The sequence below is a fragment of the Salmo salar genome, chromosome 01, assembly GCF_965601325.2.
Source record: "Salmo salar chromosome 01, fSalSal1, whole genome shotgun sequence".
In the NCBI taxonomy this organism is placed as follows: domain Eukaryota; kingdom Metazoa; phylum Chordata; class Actinopteri; order Salmoniformes; family Salmonidae; genus Salmo; species Salmo salar.
In genome coordinates, this window is record NC_138291.1 from 138,402,517 (window position 1) to 138,421,292 (window position 18,776).

The 18,776-nt window shown below is 40.8% G+C and overlaps 1 protein-coding gene across 3 annotated transcripts in view; it reads left to right on the forward strand.

The window, feature by feature from the left end:
• Positions 1-18,776, forward strand: part of LOC106561104 (contactin-associated protein-like 4) — a 210,218-nt gene that overhangs the window by 106,857 nt on the left and 84,585 nt on the right. For all 3 annotated transcript variants that reach the window (XM_045688516.2, XM_045688526.2, XM_045688535.2), the window contains 3 exons: positions 2,483-2,783; positions 3,016-3,165; positions 4,090-4,261. In XM_045688516.2, the coding sequence (XP_045544472.2) occupies positions 2,483-2,783; positions 3,016-3,165; positions 4,090-4,261 (623 nt within the window). The remainder of the gene's footprint in view (positions 1-2,482; positions 2,784-3,015; positions 3,166-4,089; positions 4,262-18,776) is intronic.

The following is an 18,776-nucleotide window of genomic DNA, read 5'->3' on the forward strand; positions in this document are numbered from 1 at the left end:
ACTCATCAATTTGCTTTTTAAAGACAGCTTTTCATCTGTCCAGACGCTCAGATATTTGTAAGCAGGGACACGATCAATATGTACACCATCCAAACTACATATGCTTAAATCATCAGACTTATTTTTATGCGCTCTAGAGAATAAGATATACTTTGTTTTATCGGCATTCAGTACTAATTTAAGGTCAATAAAGTTTTTCTGTAATACAGTGAAGGCAGACTGTAGTTCAGATAGAGCCTGGTCTACCGTGGGGGCAATAGCATACAAAACAGTATCATCGGCATACAATGCAGGTTACAATCTTTTACAGACAAGTCGATATTGTTAATGTAAACATTTAAAAACTACAGGACCCAGAATCGATCCCTGCGGGACACCTTTCATAATATCCAGGCAACCTGATTTAACCTTCTGTCAAGTCATTTTTAAACCAGTTATGTGCAGGCTGATCTAGGCCAATTGAGGGAAGCCTCTGAATTAGCAGTGAGTGATCAACAGTATCGAAAGCCTTTGACAGGTCAATGAATAGGGCAAAATGTTGCCTTTTATCCATACAGTTAACCACATCATTTGTAACTAGGGATGCAGCAAAGATAGTGCTATGACCTAGTCTAAAACCTGACTGATGTTCATTTAGAATAGATTTCAAAGAGTAGAAAGTTCTTAGCTGAGAATTAATCAAGAATTCTAATAATTTAGCTAGGCAATAATGTTTAGAAATAGGCCAATAATTATTTAGTACCGGATATAATCGTCAGGTAAAAAATATGGGTTAATGATTCACCATTCAGTGTGGCAGAGAGCTGCAGCAAAAATGGATCAAGCATATCAGCCCCAGGCATCTAACACATCACAGATACTGTAGTAAATTGTTTAAATTAAAACAAAGATTTACTAGAAGTTGATGGGTTAACCGTTGAGTCAGCTTTAGGCTGATTGACTGACCAGGGTCAATTAAACCACCGTTCAGCAGACTCAAAGATGGAGCTGAAAAAGTAGAGAATGCCAAGAGTGTGCAAAGGGTGGCTACTTTGAAGAATGTCAAATATAAAATATATTTTGATTTGTTTAACACTTTTTTGGTTACTACATGATTCCATATGTAATTTAATAGTTCTGATGTCTTCACTATTATTCTACAATTCTAAAAAATAGTAAAAATACTCTGGAATGAGTAGGTGTGTCCAAACTTTTTCTTAAACAAGATAGTACATCTGTTTCTCAATTGTCTAAAAGATTGCCAGCACATGCAGCCAGGAGCGGAGTAAAAATTAAATAAAGTAAATTTTAAAAAAGTGAATGCTATTCAAACCGTTATTACGTGTGACTGTGTTTATTTGCTGGCCAAATAACGTAATCTAAAATTCTATGACCGTCACAGCCCTACTCAATACAAAAATTGATTATTTTCATATTGATCGGTCCATTAATTAACAAATCCATGATGAGAAGGATATAAGGGAGCAGAGAGTCTTCTTTTGTGGAGCTAAATCCCTCTAGATGGTATTTAGCTTTCTCCTGAACACATTTACCATCTTGTAAATGATTACCTTAACCACTCCAACATGAAGTAGGGAGAAATGAGAAATAATCCATGTGGAAAAGATTTTAGGTTTTGCACTGAAATGAATAAACACCCACAATCTCAGTAGCCAGAGATGAGACATTACCACTTGTTTAAATGTAATAAGGATGTTAATGAGGGTAATGATTTCATAAAAAAAAAAAAAGAAAGACAGCCATCCATCCAAAGGATTATACTTTAAGGACATAACATTTTCTTTGTCATTTTTCTGGGCCTGAAGTTTCTGTTCACTACAGTAGCACACTGTTGCACTTTACACTACATGTGTTGCTGTATATCACTTTGACTGCTACTGTTTCCCTCTTGCAGTTATTGAACAGCAAAGCCAAACTGCTAAAAGATTCCTCCCTGATATCCCTTTGGGCTAGACAGTACTGTAATACATCACTTTTGCTGCCTCAGCAAGAGACCATGAAACCTTCATTTCTACCAGTATCCAACAACAATGGCCAACATACTAGATGTCCAAACCGTACTCTCAGACACACAGACAGCCTGCAGTCATTACTTCAGAAATCTGCATTTAACTTACCTGTTTAAATCATAACTGAACACTTTGCTCACCGTTGTTTTAACTGAAGCAAAACAATGGTTGAGCGCAGCGCTCAGTATGGTTTAGCCAGTTTAGCTTTTAACACCAGTCCTGTTTGTTTGCTCTGCTAATGTCCTGAGACCATGTCACTATAAGTTTGAGGACTCTCATTATGATAATATGTATTATGAATGTCCTCCTTCAGGAAATGTAGCGGATTAGCTAGATCTCTTCTATTGCTATTCCCGATATACTCAGGTCAGATGTCCCTTAGCTTTATTTCACCTTCTCGCTGAGGTCTAATTCATATTTATGTTTTTCATATTTCGATATTATTATCGATTTTTTTTTTTACATTTCTTCAGGGCAATGTGACCTTTACTTGTGCTGAGCCGGTCTCCGTCCCAGTGACGTTCGCTGGCGCCCAGAGTTTCCTCCAGTTTCCGGGTGCAGCTCTACAGCAGAGAGACGCCGGTGGTGGCGGGGTTGCCTTGGTGGCGGTTGGTGTGGCGATCAGCCTGCAGTTCCGGACCTGGAACAGAGCGGGCCTTCTGTTAACCTTTGACCTCCAGCAGCAGGTGGGGAGCCTGTGGCTCTACCTGAGCGAGACCAGAGTCAGGCTGCAGATACACAAGACTGGCAGGATCCTACTGGACGCTGTCACAGGTCAGATCAATAGTAACATCTGGTTGTTGTTTTATTTTTGTTTTCCATGTGCTGTTTCTATTTCAGAGAATAACACAGTCTTATTACCCTAGATAGCTAATGACTGGAAAAGTAAAACAACCTTGTTGCGCCCTAAGACTTTGTTATGCGGAATATCGAGTTATCTGAGAGCAGCTTACTGTTGTGAAACGCTGACTCTGACACATTGTTGTTGTGTCTGTTCTGTCTATAGGGTTTGGTCTGAACGACGGCCAGTGGCATTCAGTAGACCTGACTGCAAGAAGAGGTCGTCTGACCATCACTGTGGATAAAGAGGAAAGCTCCACGGCTCATGCCAGCCCATCTTTCCCTGTGGTATCAGGCAACAACCTCTTCTTTGGAGGTAAGAGAGAGCATCACACTTACATCAGACCCCAAGTTTTTCCTGACGGTCACATGACCTGGAAAAACTCTGGGCCCTAAGTGTAAATACTGCTTGGATTTCCAGGGACTAATCCTAATTGTAGTTAGATAGGCAAGTGTAAATTTGACTACTGTTGGTGCATAAATGTATCAAGATTTGAATTGGACCAGTAGCGTTTGATCTCAGGGCTTAGTGCAAAGAAGCATATAACTTCTTAACCAGACTGCAGGATCTGTCCTCCTCCAATTTAGCTTCCCTTAGAGCAGTGTTTCTCTGTTTGGCTTCTGGGCTGCTCTCTCTGTCCCCCTCTCCTCTCTCCTCTCCTCCTCCTAATCCTCCTCTTCCATCTCTTTAGGTCTTCTCAGTTCTCTCTGTTCTGCTTCTGAGCTGGTCTCTCTGTCCTCCTCTCTTCTCGCCTCTCCTCCTCTTTCTCCTCCTCATCCTCCTTCTCATCTTTAGCGCCCTTCATTTCTCCATCAGTTCTGCTTCTGAGCTGGTCTTTCTTTCCCTCTCCTCGCCTCCTCTCAGCAAAGGCTCTTCAGCAGGCTTGTCATGCCATTTAATTACCTTTAGCCAGCAGTGTAACCAGAGAGCCAGGCAGGCAGGCAGCACCAGCTCGGTGTCCACGGTCTAAACACACTCGAAACCAGGCAGAATAACACTTATGCTTAGAAAATCTCCTGTGTTCAACACTTGGCCTTGAGCTTGAGTTGCACTATATGGTATTTTTTCTAGACAATCATGAATATGCTCTGCTTCGCTACAGTATGAACAATGTACATTCATATAAGATACCACATATCTACGCAATTCTTTATCATGGGGTCTTAATTGCCACCTGTCTTCTGTAAGTCCTACTAGGGAATGGCTATTGATTGATGGCTATCATTTGGTTTAACACAGGTTGCCCGGATAGCAAGAATAACCAGGAGTGCAGAAACCCTTTCAACGTGTTCCAAGGCTGTATGAGACACATCCATGTGGATAATAATGCTGTGGACCTGATCAAGGTGCAACAGATGCTGATAGGAAACTACAGCGACCTGCAGATTGACATGTGTGGAATCATCGACAGGTCAGTACAATAAACCACTCCCTGATTGGATTGTTACTAGGGTTTCAAAACTTTCCCAAAAGGTCCAGGTTTTCCTGAAATTCTGGTTGAAGGATTCACGGATTTCCTGTTTATTCGCTCCTTATTGCAGAAATCTTCTGGAAAACCTAGGCATTTTGGGAAAAGTATCGGCATTTTGCAACCTTAAAAATATTTGTACCTATGCTTTATCTTCCTGGGTTCACACACATACACCCAAACTTAGCCTGATACAACTCGTACAAGGTACACTGACAAACTGAGTGTGTGGACTATTGGATGAAAGCTCCTGATTCAACTTCGTGAGTGTGTATGTTTTGGAAATACTGTATTTGCTAGATGTAGTTCTGTGTTGATTTTAAGAATTTTTTTTCTTCAATAAAGTGATTAGGTTACAGGTTTGGTTTTGCTAGACAGGGAACTCTGTGTGCAGTGTTTGCTTGTCACTCGAACGCTTACTTATTAAATCCTAAGATCTTCTCCTCTGCTTCTTTTGATTGTTTTCTCACCTAACTTTATATGAAGTGGAACCTTTTTTGAGATGAGATGTGCTATTTTGACATTACAATTTATTTACAGTACAACAGTGGAAAGTGAAAGGGAAAGATTACACCACCATGTTGTGTCACACAGATGAGGAATCAGCAGAAGTTACAAGATGGGTCCCATATAAAATATGGAAATATTGACTTATTGTTCAGTGGAGGCCATAGTTTGGAAATAAGCACTGTTACGTTCCCTGCAGAATACGATTTGTTACAATTATGTCATTGCTTCAGCTGCCCTGTCAACTTTATGCTGTAGTTTAGTTTAGAGCGATTGGTTTGTTTCTTATTCCCGTCTCTTCTCTTGTCTTTCCTTGGCTTTACATTGCTATCCGTTTGGTCAGTATCTCCCATCGCCTTCCTCTTATATTGTCATTGCCGTTACGGCCATTATCATCAAAGTCATCATCATCAAAGTCATCATCATTTTTATCCCCCATTATCATTCTTATCATCACCACCATCATACTAGTCATCACCATCACTGCAATCACCCCTCCACTATCACCATCTATCAGTATTGTTATTGTGTGCATCCCAAATGGCACTCTTTTCCCTATATAGTGCACTACTTTTGACCATAGGCCCTGGCCTGGCCACTATATAGGGAATAGGGTGGATGCCATTTGGGATGCAGGCATTGTTATCTTCATCTTAGCCGTAGTTCTTCCCGTTATCCACCATCTATTCCAGATCGCATTTGATATGAAAGAGACGGCGAGTCAAAGCCACCAAAGAGCAGAGCTAATGGATCACTGTCGGCTTCCTCCACACACAAATAGGAAAACAATTAATGGGACAATTATCTACTCTCCTTGTGGCCATACATACACTCACACACAAACACACCGCACACAGTTTTAGCTAAGTCTGTCTGTACTGCTTGTACATAGTCATCAGAGAGAGAGAGAGAGAAATATCTACTGCTTCACTGATTTTAATTGAATATCTGCACGTTTGTAAATGTATCCTATTATTTCATTGTCCCCCACAATGAAATCAGGGAGGGGACTGTGGACCTGTCTCCACGAAAACTTGGGTGAATGATGTATCTTGCCATAGAGATCTGGCATTTACAAAATTACTTTGATTGGCCCCAGGTGTGTGTGTGTGTGTGTGTGTGTGTGGGGGGGGGGGGGTGCACTTTTTAAGGAATTTACGGTGCATACAGAAAGTATTCACACCCCTTGAATTTTTCCACATTTTGTTGTGTTACAGCCTGAATTTAAAATGGAGTAAATTAAGATTATTTCAGTTGCCTAGACACAATACTCGCTTATAAAACGATATTCAGTATATTATAGGGATGTGGTAGCCTAGCCTACTGGTGATGTTAAACAGTTAAACAGTTGAGATCTGATATTCTGCGCAACGCAACTTGAGATGTAGGCCAATGTCATAGGCCAGGGATGGGCAACTTTGATAGGGGTAGGGGCCACAAAAAAATCAGAACTCATCATGAGGGCAGCAGTTGCTCACGTACTGCATACCCAACCAAATATTCCAAGATTTTCATAAAACAGCCTCACATATGTGATCTCTCATTTCTGCACCACAAAATTTTGCGCAAGGCAAAAGAGTAGGCTAAGTGTGCTTCAATTGCTCATTCAGGGCAGAAGACTGCAGGCGTGTAGAGCTACCTGAGTGCACCGGAGCATCGCTCTGCCACTTTTCACAATGGTGCTTGTTTACTAAAGTTAGATCAAAGCTGAATCAATGTCTTGGAAGATCACATAACCAAATATACAGTGTTTTCGGAAAGTATTCAGACCCCTTGACTTTTTCCACATTTTGTTATGTTACAACCTGAATTTAAAATGGAGTAAATTAAGATTATTTCAGTTGCCTAGACACAATACTCGCTTATAAAACGATATTCAGTATATTATAGGGATGTGGTAGCCTAGCCTACTGGTGATGTTAAACAGTTAAACAGTTGAGATCTGATATTCTGCGCAACGCAACTTGAGATGTAGGCCAATGTCATAGGCCAGGGATGGGCAACTTTGATAGGGGTAGGGGCCACAAAAAAATCAGAACTCATCATGAGGGCAGCAGTTGCTCACGTACTGCATACCCAACCAAATATTCCAAGATTTTCATAAAACAGCCTCACATATGTGATCTCTCATTTCTGCACCACAAAATTTTGCGCAAGGCAAAAGAGTAGGCTAAGTGTGCTTCAATTGCTCATTCAGGGCAGAAGACTGCAGGCGTGTAGAGCTACCTGAGTGCACCGGAGCATCGCTCTGCCACTTTTCACAATGGTGCTTGTTTACTAAAGTTAGATCAAAGCTGAATCAATGTCTTGGAAGATCACATAACCAAATATACAGTGTTTTCGGAAAGTATTCAGACCCCTTGACTTTTTCCACATTTTGTTATGTTACAACCTTATTCTAAAATGGATTCAACTGTTTTTTCCCCTCATCAATCTACACACAATACTCCATAATGACAAAGCAAAAACAGGTTTTTAGAAATGTCAGAAAATGATTAAAAAATATCGCATTTACATAGGTAATCAGACCCTTTACTCAGTACTTTGTTGAAGCACCTTTGTCAGTGATTACAGCCTCGAGTCTTCTTGGGTACAGCTTGGCACACCCGTATTTGGGGAGTTTCTCCCATTCGTCTCTGCAGATCCTCTCAAGCTCTCTCAGGTTGGATGGGGAGCATCACTGCACAGCTATTTTCAGGTCTCTCCAGAGATGTTTGATTGGGTTCAAGACCGGGCTCTGTCTGGGCCACTCAAGGACATTCAGAGACTTGTCCCGAATCCACTCCTGCGTTGTCTTGGCTGGTGCCAGGTTTCCTCCAGACCTCACGCTTGGCATTCAGGCCAAAGAGCTCAATCTTGGTTTCATCCGACCAGATAATCTTATTTCTCATGTCTGAGAATCCTTTAGATTCCTTTTGGTAAACTCCAAGAGGCTTCCGTCTGGACACTCTACCATAAAGGCCTGATTGATGGAGTGCTGCAGAGATGGTTGTCCTTCTGGAAGGTTCTCCCATCTCCACAGGCGAACTTTGGAGCTCTGTCAGAGTGACCGTCGGGTTCTTGGTCATGTCCCTGACTAAGGCCCTTCTCCCCCGATTGCTCAGTGTGGCCGGGCGGCCAGCTCTAGGAAGAGTCTTGGTCTTTCCCAACTTCTTCCATTTAAGAATGATGGAGGCCATTGTGTTCTTGGAGACCTTCAATGCTGCAGAAATCTTTTGGTATCCTTCCCCAGATCTTTGCCTCAACACAATCCTGTCTCGGAGCTCTACAGACAATTCCTTCGACCTCATGGCTTGGTTTTTCCTCTGCCATGCACTGTAAACTGTGGGACCTTATAAAGACAGGTGTGTGCCTTTCCAAATCATATCCAATCAGTTGAAATTACAACAGGTGGACTCCAATCAGGTTGTAGAAACATCTCAAGGATGATCAATGAAAACAGGATGAACCTGAGCTCAATTTCGAGTCTCATAGCAAAGGGTCTGAATACTTATGTCAATGTAATATATCAGTGTTTTTTTATACATTTGTAAAATTTTCTAAAAACCAATTTTTGCTTTGTCATTATGATGTATTGTGTGGAAATTGATGTGGAAAAACATTTAACGCTGTAACGTAACGAGTTTGAATACTTTCTGAATTCACTGTACCTCTCAGTGAAGTACACTCAAAGTATGTGGACAGCCCTTCAAATGATTGGATTCGGCTATTTCAGCCACACCCGTTGCTAACAGGTGTATAGAATCGAGCACACAGCCTTTCAATCTCCACAGACAGTCAATGGCAGTAGAATGGCCAGTACTGAAGAGCTCAGTGACTTTCAATGTGGCACCGTCATAAGATGCCACCTTTCCAACAAGTCAGTTTGTTACATTTCTGCCCTGCAAGAGTTGCCCCTGTCAACTGTAAGTGCTGTTATTGTGAAGTGGAAATGTCTAGGAGCAAAAACAGCTCAGCTGCGAAGTGGTAGGGCACACAAGCTCACAGAACGCTTCCACCGAGTGGTGTAAAGCTCACCACCATTGGAATCTGGAGCAGTGGAAAAGCCTTCTCTGGAGTGATGAATCACGCTTCACCATCTGGCAATCCGACAGACAAATCTGGGTTTGCGGATATCAGGAGAGCGCTACCTGCCCCAATGCATAGTGCCAACTGTACAGTTTGGTGGAGGAAGAATACTGGTCTGGGGCTGTTTTTCATGGTTCGGGCTAGGCCCCTTAATCTTAACGCTACAGCATACAATGACATTTTAGATGATTCTGTGCTTCCAACTTTGTGGCAACAGTTTGAGAAAGGCCCTTTCCTGTTTCAGCATGACAATGCCCCCGTTTACAAAGCAAGGTCCATACAGAAATGGTTTGTCGAGATTGGTGTACTTGACTGGCCTGCACAGAGCCCTAACCTCAACCCCATCGATCACCTTTGGGATGAATTGGAAGACCGACTGTAAGCTAGGCCTAATCGCCCAACATCAGTGCCCGGCCTCACTAATGCTCTTGTGGCTGAATGCAAGCAAGTCCCCGCAGCAACGTTCTTACATTTAGTGGAAAGCCTTCCCAGAAGAGTGGAGGCTGTTATAGCAGCAAATGGGGGACCAACTCCATATTAATGCCCATGATTTTGGAATGAGATGTTTGACGACAGGTGTTCACATACAATGGCAACCATGCACAACATACTTGTATGACTGTGTATTTTTATATACCACTCAGTGAAATACCTGTACGATATTTATAGTAAGGTGTACTTGGAGAAAATCGGAACTCACTAAAAGGAAAATGGATGGCCCTCCTTTCAGTAATATATATTTTATCCGACCGTCCCTAAACACTTGAAAAAAAACAAGTGACCATCCCCTATACCCAAAATAATAATTAAAACATAAAGTGGATAGCAGAGAACATGCCTACCATTAACCCTCACTTATAGGACAGACCAGAGCAAACGTGTAAACATTACATGGCAAAGTGGCAATTCGTATAGTGCTTAGAGCTGCTGGCCAGAAGTTTGTGGGTTGGCAGACCACCATGGACAAGGGTAGGGGTAAAAATATCTTCTTTAAAAAAACATTGCATGAATCTATCATTGCATTTGTGGGTCCGAGAAAAAGTAGCCTTTTATAAACGCATTATATATCTCCTTGACTATAAAAGGTTGTAGCTCAACCTCTGAATGTCATAGAGATGGCCCAAATATATCCCCATATGCATCAGAGTCACGTCTTTCTCGGGTACTTTGTTTATAGCAAAAAGCATTGCGGACTAAAGCGGTGTTATAGATTGCTTTGTATAATCTGCTCCTTTTTTATTATCTTAAATGTTATACTTACAAGGGTTAGGCCTATGCTTTTTGCCATTTTATTTAACAAAAGGTATGGCGTACCCTCACATACCCCTTTCAAATTGAGCCCTGGTTTTAACTTAACACACCAAGCTCTTCACTGACACAGAGGTATTTAAAGAGTCCATGGTGGGTGGAGGAATTGGCTGACAAATCTATGGATAGCAGCCTATAATTTTGTAGGTCAAACGGGTAGGCCTACCTCTTGTTTCTTAAATAGGAAGAAATCGGCTCCAACACAAAGTCCTCTTGTTGTTAGTAAAGCCTAATTAAAATGAACACTCTTCAAATTAATTACACCTTCTCTAATTAGCGTCCACGTTCTGTAAATTTCAAACCGTCCCTTATGTGTTAGTAAACAGGCAGTCAGAGAGGGTTTGGGATTTTCTTTTTTCACTGGACAGAATCACATAGCAAAAACGTTTACAGCCAGCAGAAATAAAGTTGGCATCTTCTAACTCCATTTAACAGACATGACTGTGGTGTAATGTTAGGGGGGGTGAAATTATTTACTGATATCCACAGCTTTCTTCTCATTTCAGTGGAACTTATTACATCTGCAGGCGTGTGTGTGTGTTGGCACGTGCGAATGTGCGCATGTTTGTGTGTCAGCTGTAGAGAAACCGACAGAGTCTAACAGATAGGTAGAAAAAAAATTACAAAATGCAAAGGTACTGTGCATATCAATCAAATTATGTTCAACCATATCTAATGAGTGCCACACATTTCAGTACTACATATTAAACATTAGTAAAATTGTTAGATTCAAACACGAAGGACCTCTTTCCCAGACACAGACTACAACTTATTGTGTTGCCTTAAAAGCATTTTCAATGGACCTTCTCAGCTGAGCATGTGTCACGTCCTGACCAGTAAAAGGGGTTATTGTAGTTTGATCAGGGCGTGGCAGGGGGTGTTTGTTTTGTGTGTTTCGGGGTTTTTGATTTATGTTCTATATTTTCTATTTCTATGTTTATTCTAGTTTTCTATTTCTATGTTGTGTTTTTCAATGACCTCCCATTAGAGGCAGCTGGTTGTCGATGTCTCTAATTGGAGGCCATATTTAAGTGTGTTCATTTTTCACTTGTGTTGGTGGGTGGTTGTTTCCAATATAGTCTGTGCACCTTATTGGACTGTTTTTGTCGTTTGTTTTGTTTAAGTGTTTTTCCTTTAATAAATAAGAAGATGAGCACTTTACCCGCTGCATTTTGGTCCACTCCTTACGACGTCCGTTACAGCATGCCTATCAGTCCAGGAGAAAGCTTAGACCTGGATTTAATCAGATCGAGCATTAACCGGTGTTGGCCGACATTCGCATAGCAGATGTTTGGCGGTGTTGGATGTGCAACTGCTGTTTAAACTAACATATCGGTGAGCGGTTGCTCTTGTGTGTCACAAACCACTCTCTTTACTTATTATCCCTACTGAGTTAAAAGTTCAAAACGACACTATCGATGTTCAAAATAGCCCAATGACTCTCAAATGTCGAAACATAATTCATGTTAATTTAGATCGGGGGATTTATGCATATTAGTCTAATTCGAGTGTTTTAACGTCTAACATGGCTGCATGGGATTTGTCAGATTATACTCGGGTGTGGTTTCGCTGCATCCAATGGCAGTGTCTGTGGTTAGGCAACACAAGGAGCAGATTGTGGATTTTGCAGCACTGACACAGTTACACCTCTGATACTGCCAAAACAACGCTATGCAGATGTCAATCTGATTGAATCCAGCACTTAATCTGGGTTCAGAAACCTGGCCTGAAAACCTGAAAATGGTGTGCTAAAATAAAAATATAATGTTTGACAAGCCTGCTGACTAGGTAATATTCTAGAAGTGAATTTCAGGGAGGTGGATGGGGCAAATTGTGCATAGTCCACACTTTTTTATTTAAATCTTGATACATGTGTTCTTGGATCGTTCTACCCCAGTGGTGTCAAAAATATGTCCTGCGAAGGGGTTCCAATTTGGCCCGCAGGTGGTTTGAGTAAAAAAATAGTTGGCGGGGACAAACTCAATATGCTTTAAAATTACTAAAACCAAATTGAAAATGTATAGAAATGATAATGGACCAGTGGAGGCTCCTCAGAGGAGGAAGGGGAGGACCATCCTCCTCAGTGAATTTCATAAAAATAAAATAGTGAAACAATAAAAAAGTTAGCCTTTTTACGTACAACTATACTAAATATATTCACGTCACCAAATAATTGATTGATAATCCCCATCAAAATCCATAATTTTAAGCTATATATTGGATGTGTCTCCATCCACCGCATCCGCCGATGTCGCACTTCCACATCTGCGGTGAAAGATGACAGAGCTAGAGCGGTGTTTGTCAGAACATGAGACATTCCGAAAATCGATCTTCTAATCTTAAAATGTCTGTACTGTCCAAGCGGTTTGACCTACAAATTTATGAGCACTCTATGGAAATGCGAGACTCTCACGAACTCGATGGTGGTCTCCATTTTGCTCTACGACCCCCCCACAAGTGTCAGAGGACTCGCCTGAAGTCTGTACTGTTGATGTGCCAACTTCTGTTTCATAGCGCACAAACCATTTGGGCTACAAGCTAATGTGACCACACTGTGAAAAGGGGAGATTCTCACAAAAAAACGATGTTCTCAGTTTTGCTCTATGACCCCCACAGATGGGACTGATCTGAAGGTAACAAGTACCGGTTTCAAAAAAATTATCAAAGTATGAAAGTAGCTTTGTGCCTACCCAAAAAAGGGGTTAAATATGTTGAAAGAAAAAACTTATGCAGTACCAGTCAAAAGTTTGGACACACCTACTCATTCAAGGGTTTTTATTTAGATTATTTTCTACATTGTAGAATAATAGTGAAGACATCAAAACTATGAACTAACACATATGGAATCATGTAGTAACCAAAAAAGTGTTAAACAAATCAAAATATATTTTATATTTGAGATTCTTCAAAGTTGCCACCCTTTGCCTTGATGACAGCTTTGCACACTCTTGGCATCTCTCAACCAGCTTCATGAGGAATGCTTTTCCAACAGTCTTAAAGGAGTTCCCACATATGCTGAGCACTTGTTGGCTGCTTTTCCTTCACTCTGCAGTCCAACTCATCCCAAACCATCTCAATTGGGTTGAGTTTGGGTGATTGTGGAGGACATCACTCTCCTTGGTCAAATAGCCATTACACAGCCTGGCAGTGTGTGTTTGGGGTCGTTTAACTGTTTAAAAACAAATGATAGTCCCACTAATCGCAAACCAGATGGGATGGCGTATCACTGCAGAACACTGTGGTAGCCATGCTGGTTAAGTGTGCCTTGAATTCTAAATAAATAACTTACAGTGTCACCAATAAAGCACCCCCACACCATCACACCTCCTCCATGCTTCACAGTGGGAACCACACATGTGGAGATCATCCGTTCACCTACTCTGCGTCTCCCAAAGACACAGCGGTTGCAACCAAAAATCTCAAATTTGGACTCATCAGACCAAAGGACAGACTTCCACCGGTCTAATGTCCAATGCTTGTGTTTCTTGGACCAAGCAAGTCTCTTCTTCTTATTGGTGTCCTTTAGTGGTGATTTCTATGCAGCAATTTGACCATGAAGGCCTGATTCACGTAGTCTCCTCTGAACAGTTGATGTTGAGATGTGTCTGTTACTCTCTGAAGTATTTATTTGGGCTGCAATCTGAGGGGCAGTTAACCCTAATGAATTTATCCTCTGCAGCAGAGGTAACTCTGGGTCTTCCTTTCCTGTGGCGGTCCTCATGAGAGCCGGTTTCGCCATAGCTCGATGGTTTTTGCGACTGCACTTGAAGAAACTTTCAAAGTTCTTGAAATTTTCCGGATTGACTGTCATTTCGCTTTGCTTATTTGAGCTGTTCTTGCCATAATATGGACTTGGTCTTTTACTAAATAGGGCGGTCTTCTGTATATCACCCCTAGCTTGTCACAGCACAACTGATTGGCTCATATGCATTAAGAAGAAAAGAAATTCCACAAATTAAATTTTAGCAAGGCACCCCTGCTAATTCAAATGCATTCCAGGTGACTACTTTATGAAGCTGGTTCAGAGAATGCCAAGAGTCTGCAAAGCTGTCATCAAGGCAAAAGGTGGCTACTTTGAACAATCTCATATATTAATGTATTTTTATTTGTTGAAAACTTTTTGGGTTACTACATGATTCCATGTTTGTCATTTCAGTTTTGATGTCTTCACTATTATTGTACAATGTAGAGAAATAGTAAAAATAAAGAAAACCCTTAAATTGGTAGGTGTGTCCAAACTTTTCATTGGTACTGTAGATATATATATATATATATATCCTAACCTTTCTTATATCTCCTAGATATAGGAGAAACACTTCAAAACCTTGTTGCTTATGATTATCTTTTTGGACTGTCTTTTTTTGCCATTTATGAATGTTTTATTTGTTTCTCTGGGCTATAGTAGTAAAGGCCGAAATTCAGAATTTTATCTAATATTTTTTTAATTATAAGCATGTGATACCTATATGGGTCCAAAAATCTAAATCAAATAGCTAAATAATCCATAATATGACCATCATAACACAATCCAATATGTCAGCTTAGAACTGCCACCTAGTTTCCATCCTCCTCTGGGTACATTGAATTCAATACAAAACCTAGGAGGCTCATGGTTCTCACCCACTACCATAGACTTACACAGTAATTATGAGAACTTCCGGAGGACGTCCTCCAACCTATCAGAGCTCTTGCATTATGAACTGACATGTTGTCGTCCCAATCAAAGGATCAGAGAATGAATCTAGTACGGAAAGCATAAGCTACTGCATTGCATAAAATGTGGTGAGTAATTGACTCAAAGAGAAAGACAATAATTGAACAGTTTTTAACAAAAAAGATTTTCAAAAATGAAGGAGAAGCAAGACAGAGAGAGAGCTATCTATATATATATATTTTTTTTACTTACTTAGCTAGCAAATGCAGCTAGCTAGTTTAGCCTACTCAAACACTTGGCTTAAACAGAGAGGGATGATATGTTACCTAGCTGGCTATGGCTATCCAACAGTGGAACAACTGAAGGTACGTTTTTGGTATTATTAATTTATTGCCACACATTACTGCATGATTGTAGCATGTTTACTAACGCGTTACATCTAGTACCTATGTTTGCTTGAGGTCAGCTAATATGGTGACAAGGATGTAGGCTGTGTGCAGCAGTTATTATATGAAGGTTTGGCTTGGAAAGGTTTTTCCACCTCGTCACAGACAGCTGATGTGTTGTGCATTGAAGTCCACAAGCGAAGTGAAAGGTGAGAGGAAGAGAGCGTGTAGATGTGAGAAGGAATTATACAATGATCAAATGGATCATGCTGTTTATATGTGGCTGCTCTGAAAGTGAACTGTGTTTGCGTGTGATCAGGGGTGTATTCATTCTGCCGATTCTGTTGAAAACGTTTCTTAAACGGAACGAAACAGGGATAAACATACTTGAATTTGTCCAATAGAAACTCTCGTTTGCAGCTTTTGGATGAATGATTACACCCTAGATCAGCTAGATGCAGGCAAGAGTGTGCATTGTGGTATTGAATGTGTCACTGTCTGTCACCTTGATTACTCAAATGTTCCTATCGACTTGTGCCCATACGTTGTTAACTTTCATTTGTAGGCTATGTTGAAGCAACCTCATGATGGGTATAGGGAAAATGTGAGTATCATGTAGTAGCCTAAACCTATAGATGTTACATTGACCTGGGTAATTGGAATTTGAATGACAGCCATCCAATGTGCTGTAATGGAAATAAGGCCATGCTCATCTTAAACAGCCCCAACCGCCACTGTAATGGACCTATATTTATACAGTTTCTTGACTGTCCAGTTAGCCAATAATCCCTGGACAGTCAGGGAGCATAGAAAATTCCAAAAAAGAGGAATAGAGGACAATTTTTAGCAAATTGTGACTGCAAGGAAATATAAGCAATTGTCAGTTCAGCCCTCCGGGACCTTATTGAAGACCGAATGCTGCCCCCTGGGCAAAATGAGTATGACACTCCTGCTCTACCCCCTACAGCTGTTACGTAACTTCAGTCCCTCCACATTGTAAATATGAATGCCTGTGTGATGCTGTTGCTCTGCTGCTTGTCAGGAAGGATGTAGAAATTAATCCGAGAAAAGCCTCACCCTAGGGGAGTAGTGTTAGTGTGTGTGTGTGTGTTTGTGTGTGTGTGTGAGGGAGGGGGAGTTAATTTGTGAGGCTTGTGCATGAGTGTGTGTGTGATTGCGCCTGCCTTTGTCCGTGCATGTGGAAGTTAGAGGGGGAGCGCTGTTTTTAGCTGACTCCATGTCCCTATGGTCTGTGTGACACCTTGGCATCAGGCCGGAGGCGTGTTGAAAGTGCTCCTTCGATAAATTAACAGGCATAAACAGTGCATAGAGTATATACTGAAATAATGACGCCAATGTTGACATGTCAGGCAGGCATGCTGCACACACCGTTACTTTAAGACACAGAGCGTGCGTGTGTGAGTGTGTGTGTGCGTGTGTGAGTGAGTGTGCATGACAAAGGGAATAAGGCAGTAGCACAAAGCTGGTAGCTAAGCCTGATGAGTGGATAGGGGAATTGAATAATTTATAATGCACAGTGATTTTAGTCTGCACTCTCTCTAGGTTTGCAAGCTACCTACATCTATAAAAAGACCAAGTTTCTCAGGAACAGAGAACAGGCACGATCAGGTCCATAGCCACCTCACCTTATACAGTAAGAATCGGAGATGTGTTGATGTCACTAATATACACTGCAAACATGTATTTATCTTAAGATCTAAATCACCATAATGATTAGCATTCTGGTACATTTTCAAGATTTCCACCCCATAATTGTCACACTTAATTGTATTTATTATGTAGTGAAAATGACTTCCACTCTATTGTATAGTTATTCCACTCTTACCGATTACGAGCTAATTGCCTATAAATCCCCATAGCATTCGCTCGTATTGCCATTCATGTATATTAATTCACCCCCTGCACTGCTGCTTTTGTTTTGTTTTCCCATTGGCTCTGCAGCAGAGGCTACTGCATTGTATAGCCAGGTTATCTATGGCTGCTGTGAGTTTTGGATGACATTTGCTGTAACCAGACATGCCCTTCCACAGTGGTGGAAAAAATTCCCAATTTTCCTACTTGAGTAAAAGTAAAGATAACTAAATAGAAAATTACTAAAGTAAAAGTGAAAGTCACCCAGTGAAATATTTATTGAGTAAAAGTCTGAAAAGTATTTGGTTTTAAATATACTTAAGTATCAAAAGTAAATGTAATTGCTCAAATATAATATCAAAAGTAAAAGTATAAATCACTTCACATTCCTTATATTAAGCAAACCAGACGGGATAATTAAAAAATATATATAATTTAAGCATAGCCAGGGGCACACTCATACACTCAGATATAATTTACAAGCGAAGCATTTGTGTTTAGTCAATCCGTCAGATCAGAGGCATTAGGGATAACTAGGGATGTTCTCTTCAGAAGTGTGTGAATTTGACAATTTTCCTGTCCTGCTAAGCATTCGAAATGTAACGAGTACTTTTGGGTGTCAGGGAAAATGTATGGAGTAAAAAGTACATAATTTTCTTTAGGAATGTAGTGAAGTAAAAGTTGTCATAAATGTAAAATACAGATACCCCCCAAAAACAACTTAAGTATTTTTACTTAGGTACTTTACACCACTGCCCTTACAACAAAAAGACATGAAAGACTCACATGAAAAAAAACACGTGGTTTTCGGACACATGAGTTGTTTCAACAAATCACAGCACAAATTGATGGGTACACTTCCTGCTTTACTTCCTGTTTTGGTCCTATGGGAACACTCGCAATGGCCGCAAGTCCACCCATTACGCCATCATTGACTTGAATAGGGACGCCTGTTCTATTCATTCTATTTCTATGGCAGCACATACAGTCAGGAGTGAAAGAAAGGAAAAAATATTTGTCAAAAAATAGATATTTTTTATTACGAAGATTCAATCAAAGCACTTTCTGCCTTGTGGTGCACGCTGTTGAGTTTTGGATGCATTATATACAAATATTAGTTTACTTTTCAGCTACCATCCATAAATCTCATTAAAAAAGGTTTTTGGTGTAACAGTAACGTTATACTATCCTATTACAGTGTATTCGGAAAGTATTCAGACCCCTTGACTTCTTCCACATTTTGTTACATTACAGCCTTATTCTAAAATGGATTAAATCGTTTTTTTCCCCTCATCAATCTGCACACAATACCCCATAATGACAAAGCAAAAACAGGTTTGCCAAACGTCACATGTGGAGGAAACCTGGCACCATCCCGACAGTGAAGCATGGTGGTGGCAGCATCATGCTGTGGGGATGTTTTTCAGCGGCAGGGACTGGGAGACTAGTCAGGATCTATAGAAAGATGAATGGAGCAAAGTACAGAGAGATCCTTGATGAAAACCTGCTCCAGAGCGCTCAGGACCTCAGACTGGGGTGAAGGTTCACCTTCCAACAGGACAATGACACTAAGCACACAGCCAAGACAATGCAGGATTGGCTTTGGGACAAGTCTCTGAATGTCTTTGAGTGGCCCAGCCAAAGCCCAGACTTGAACCCGATC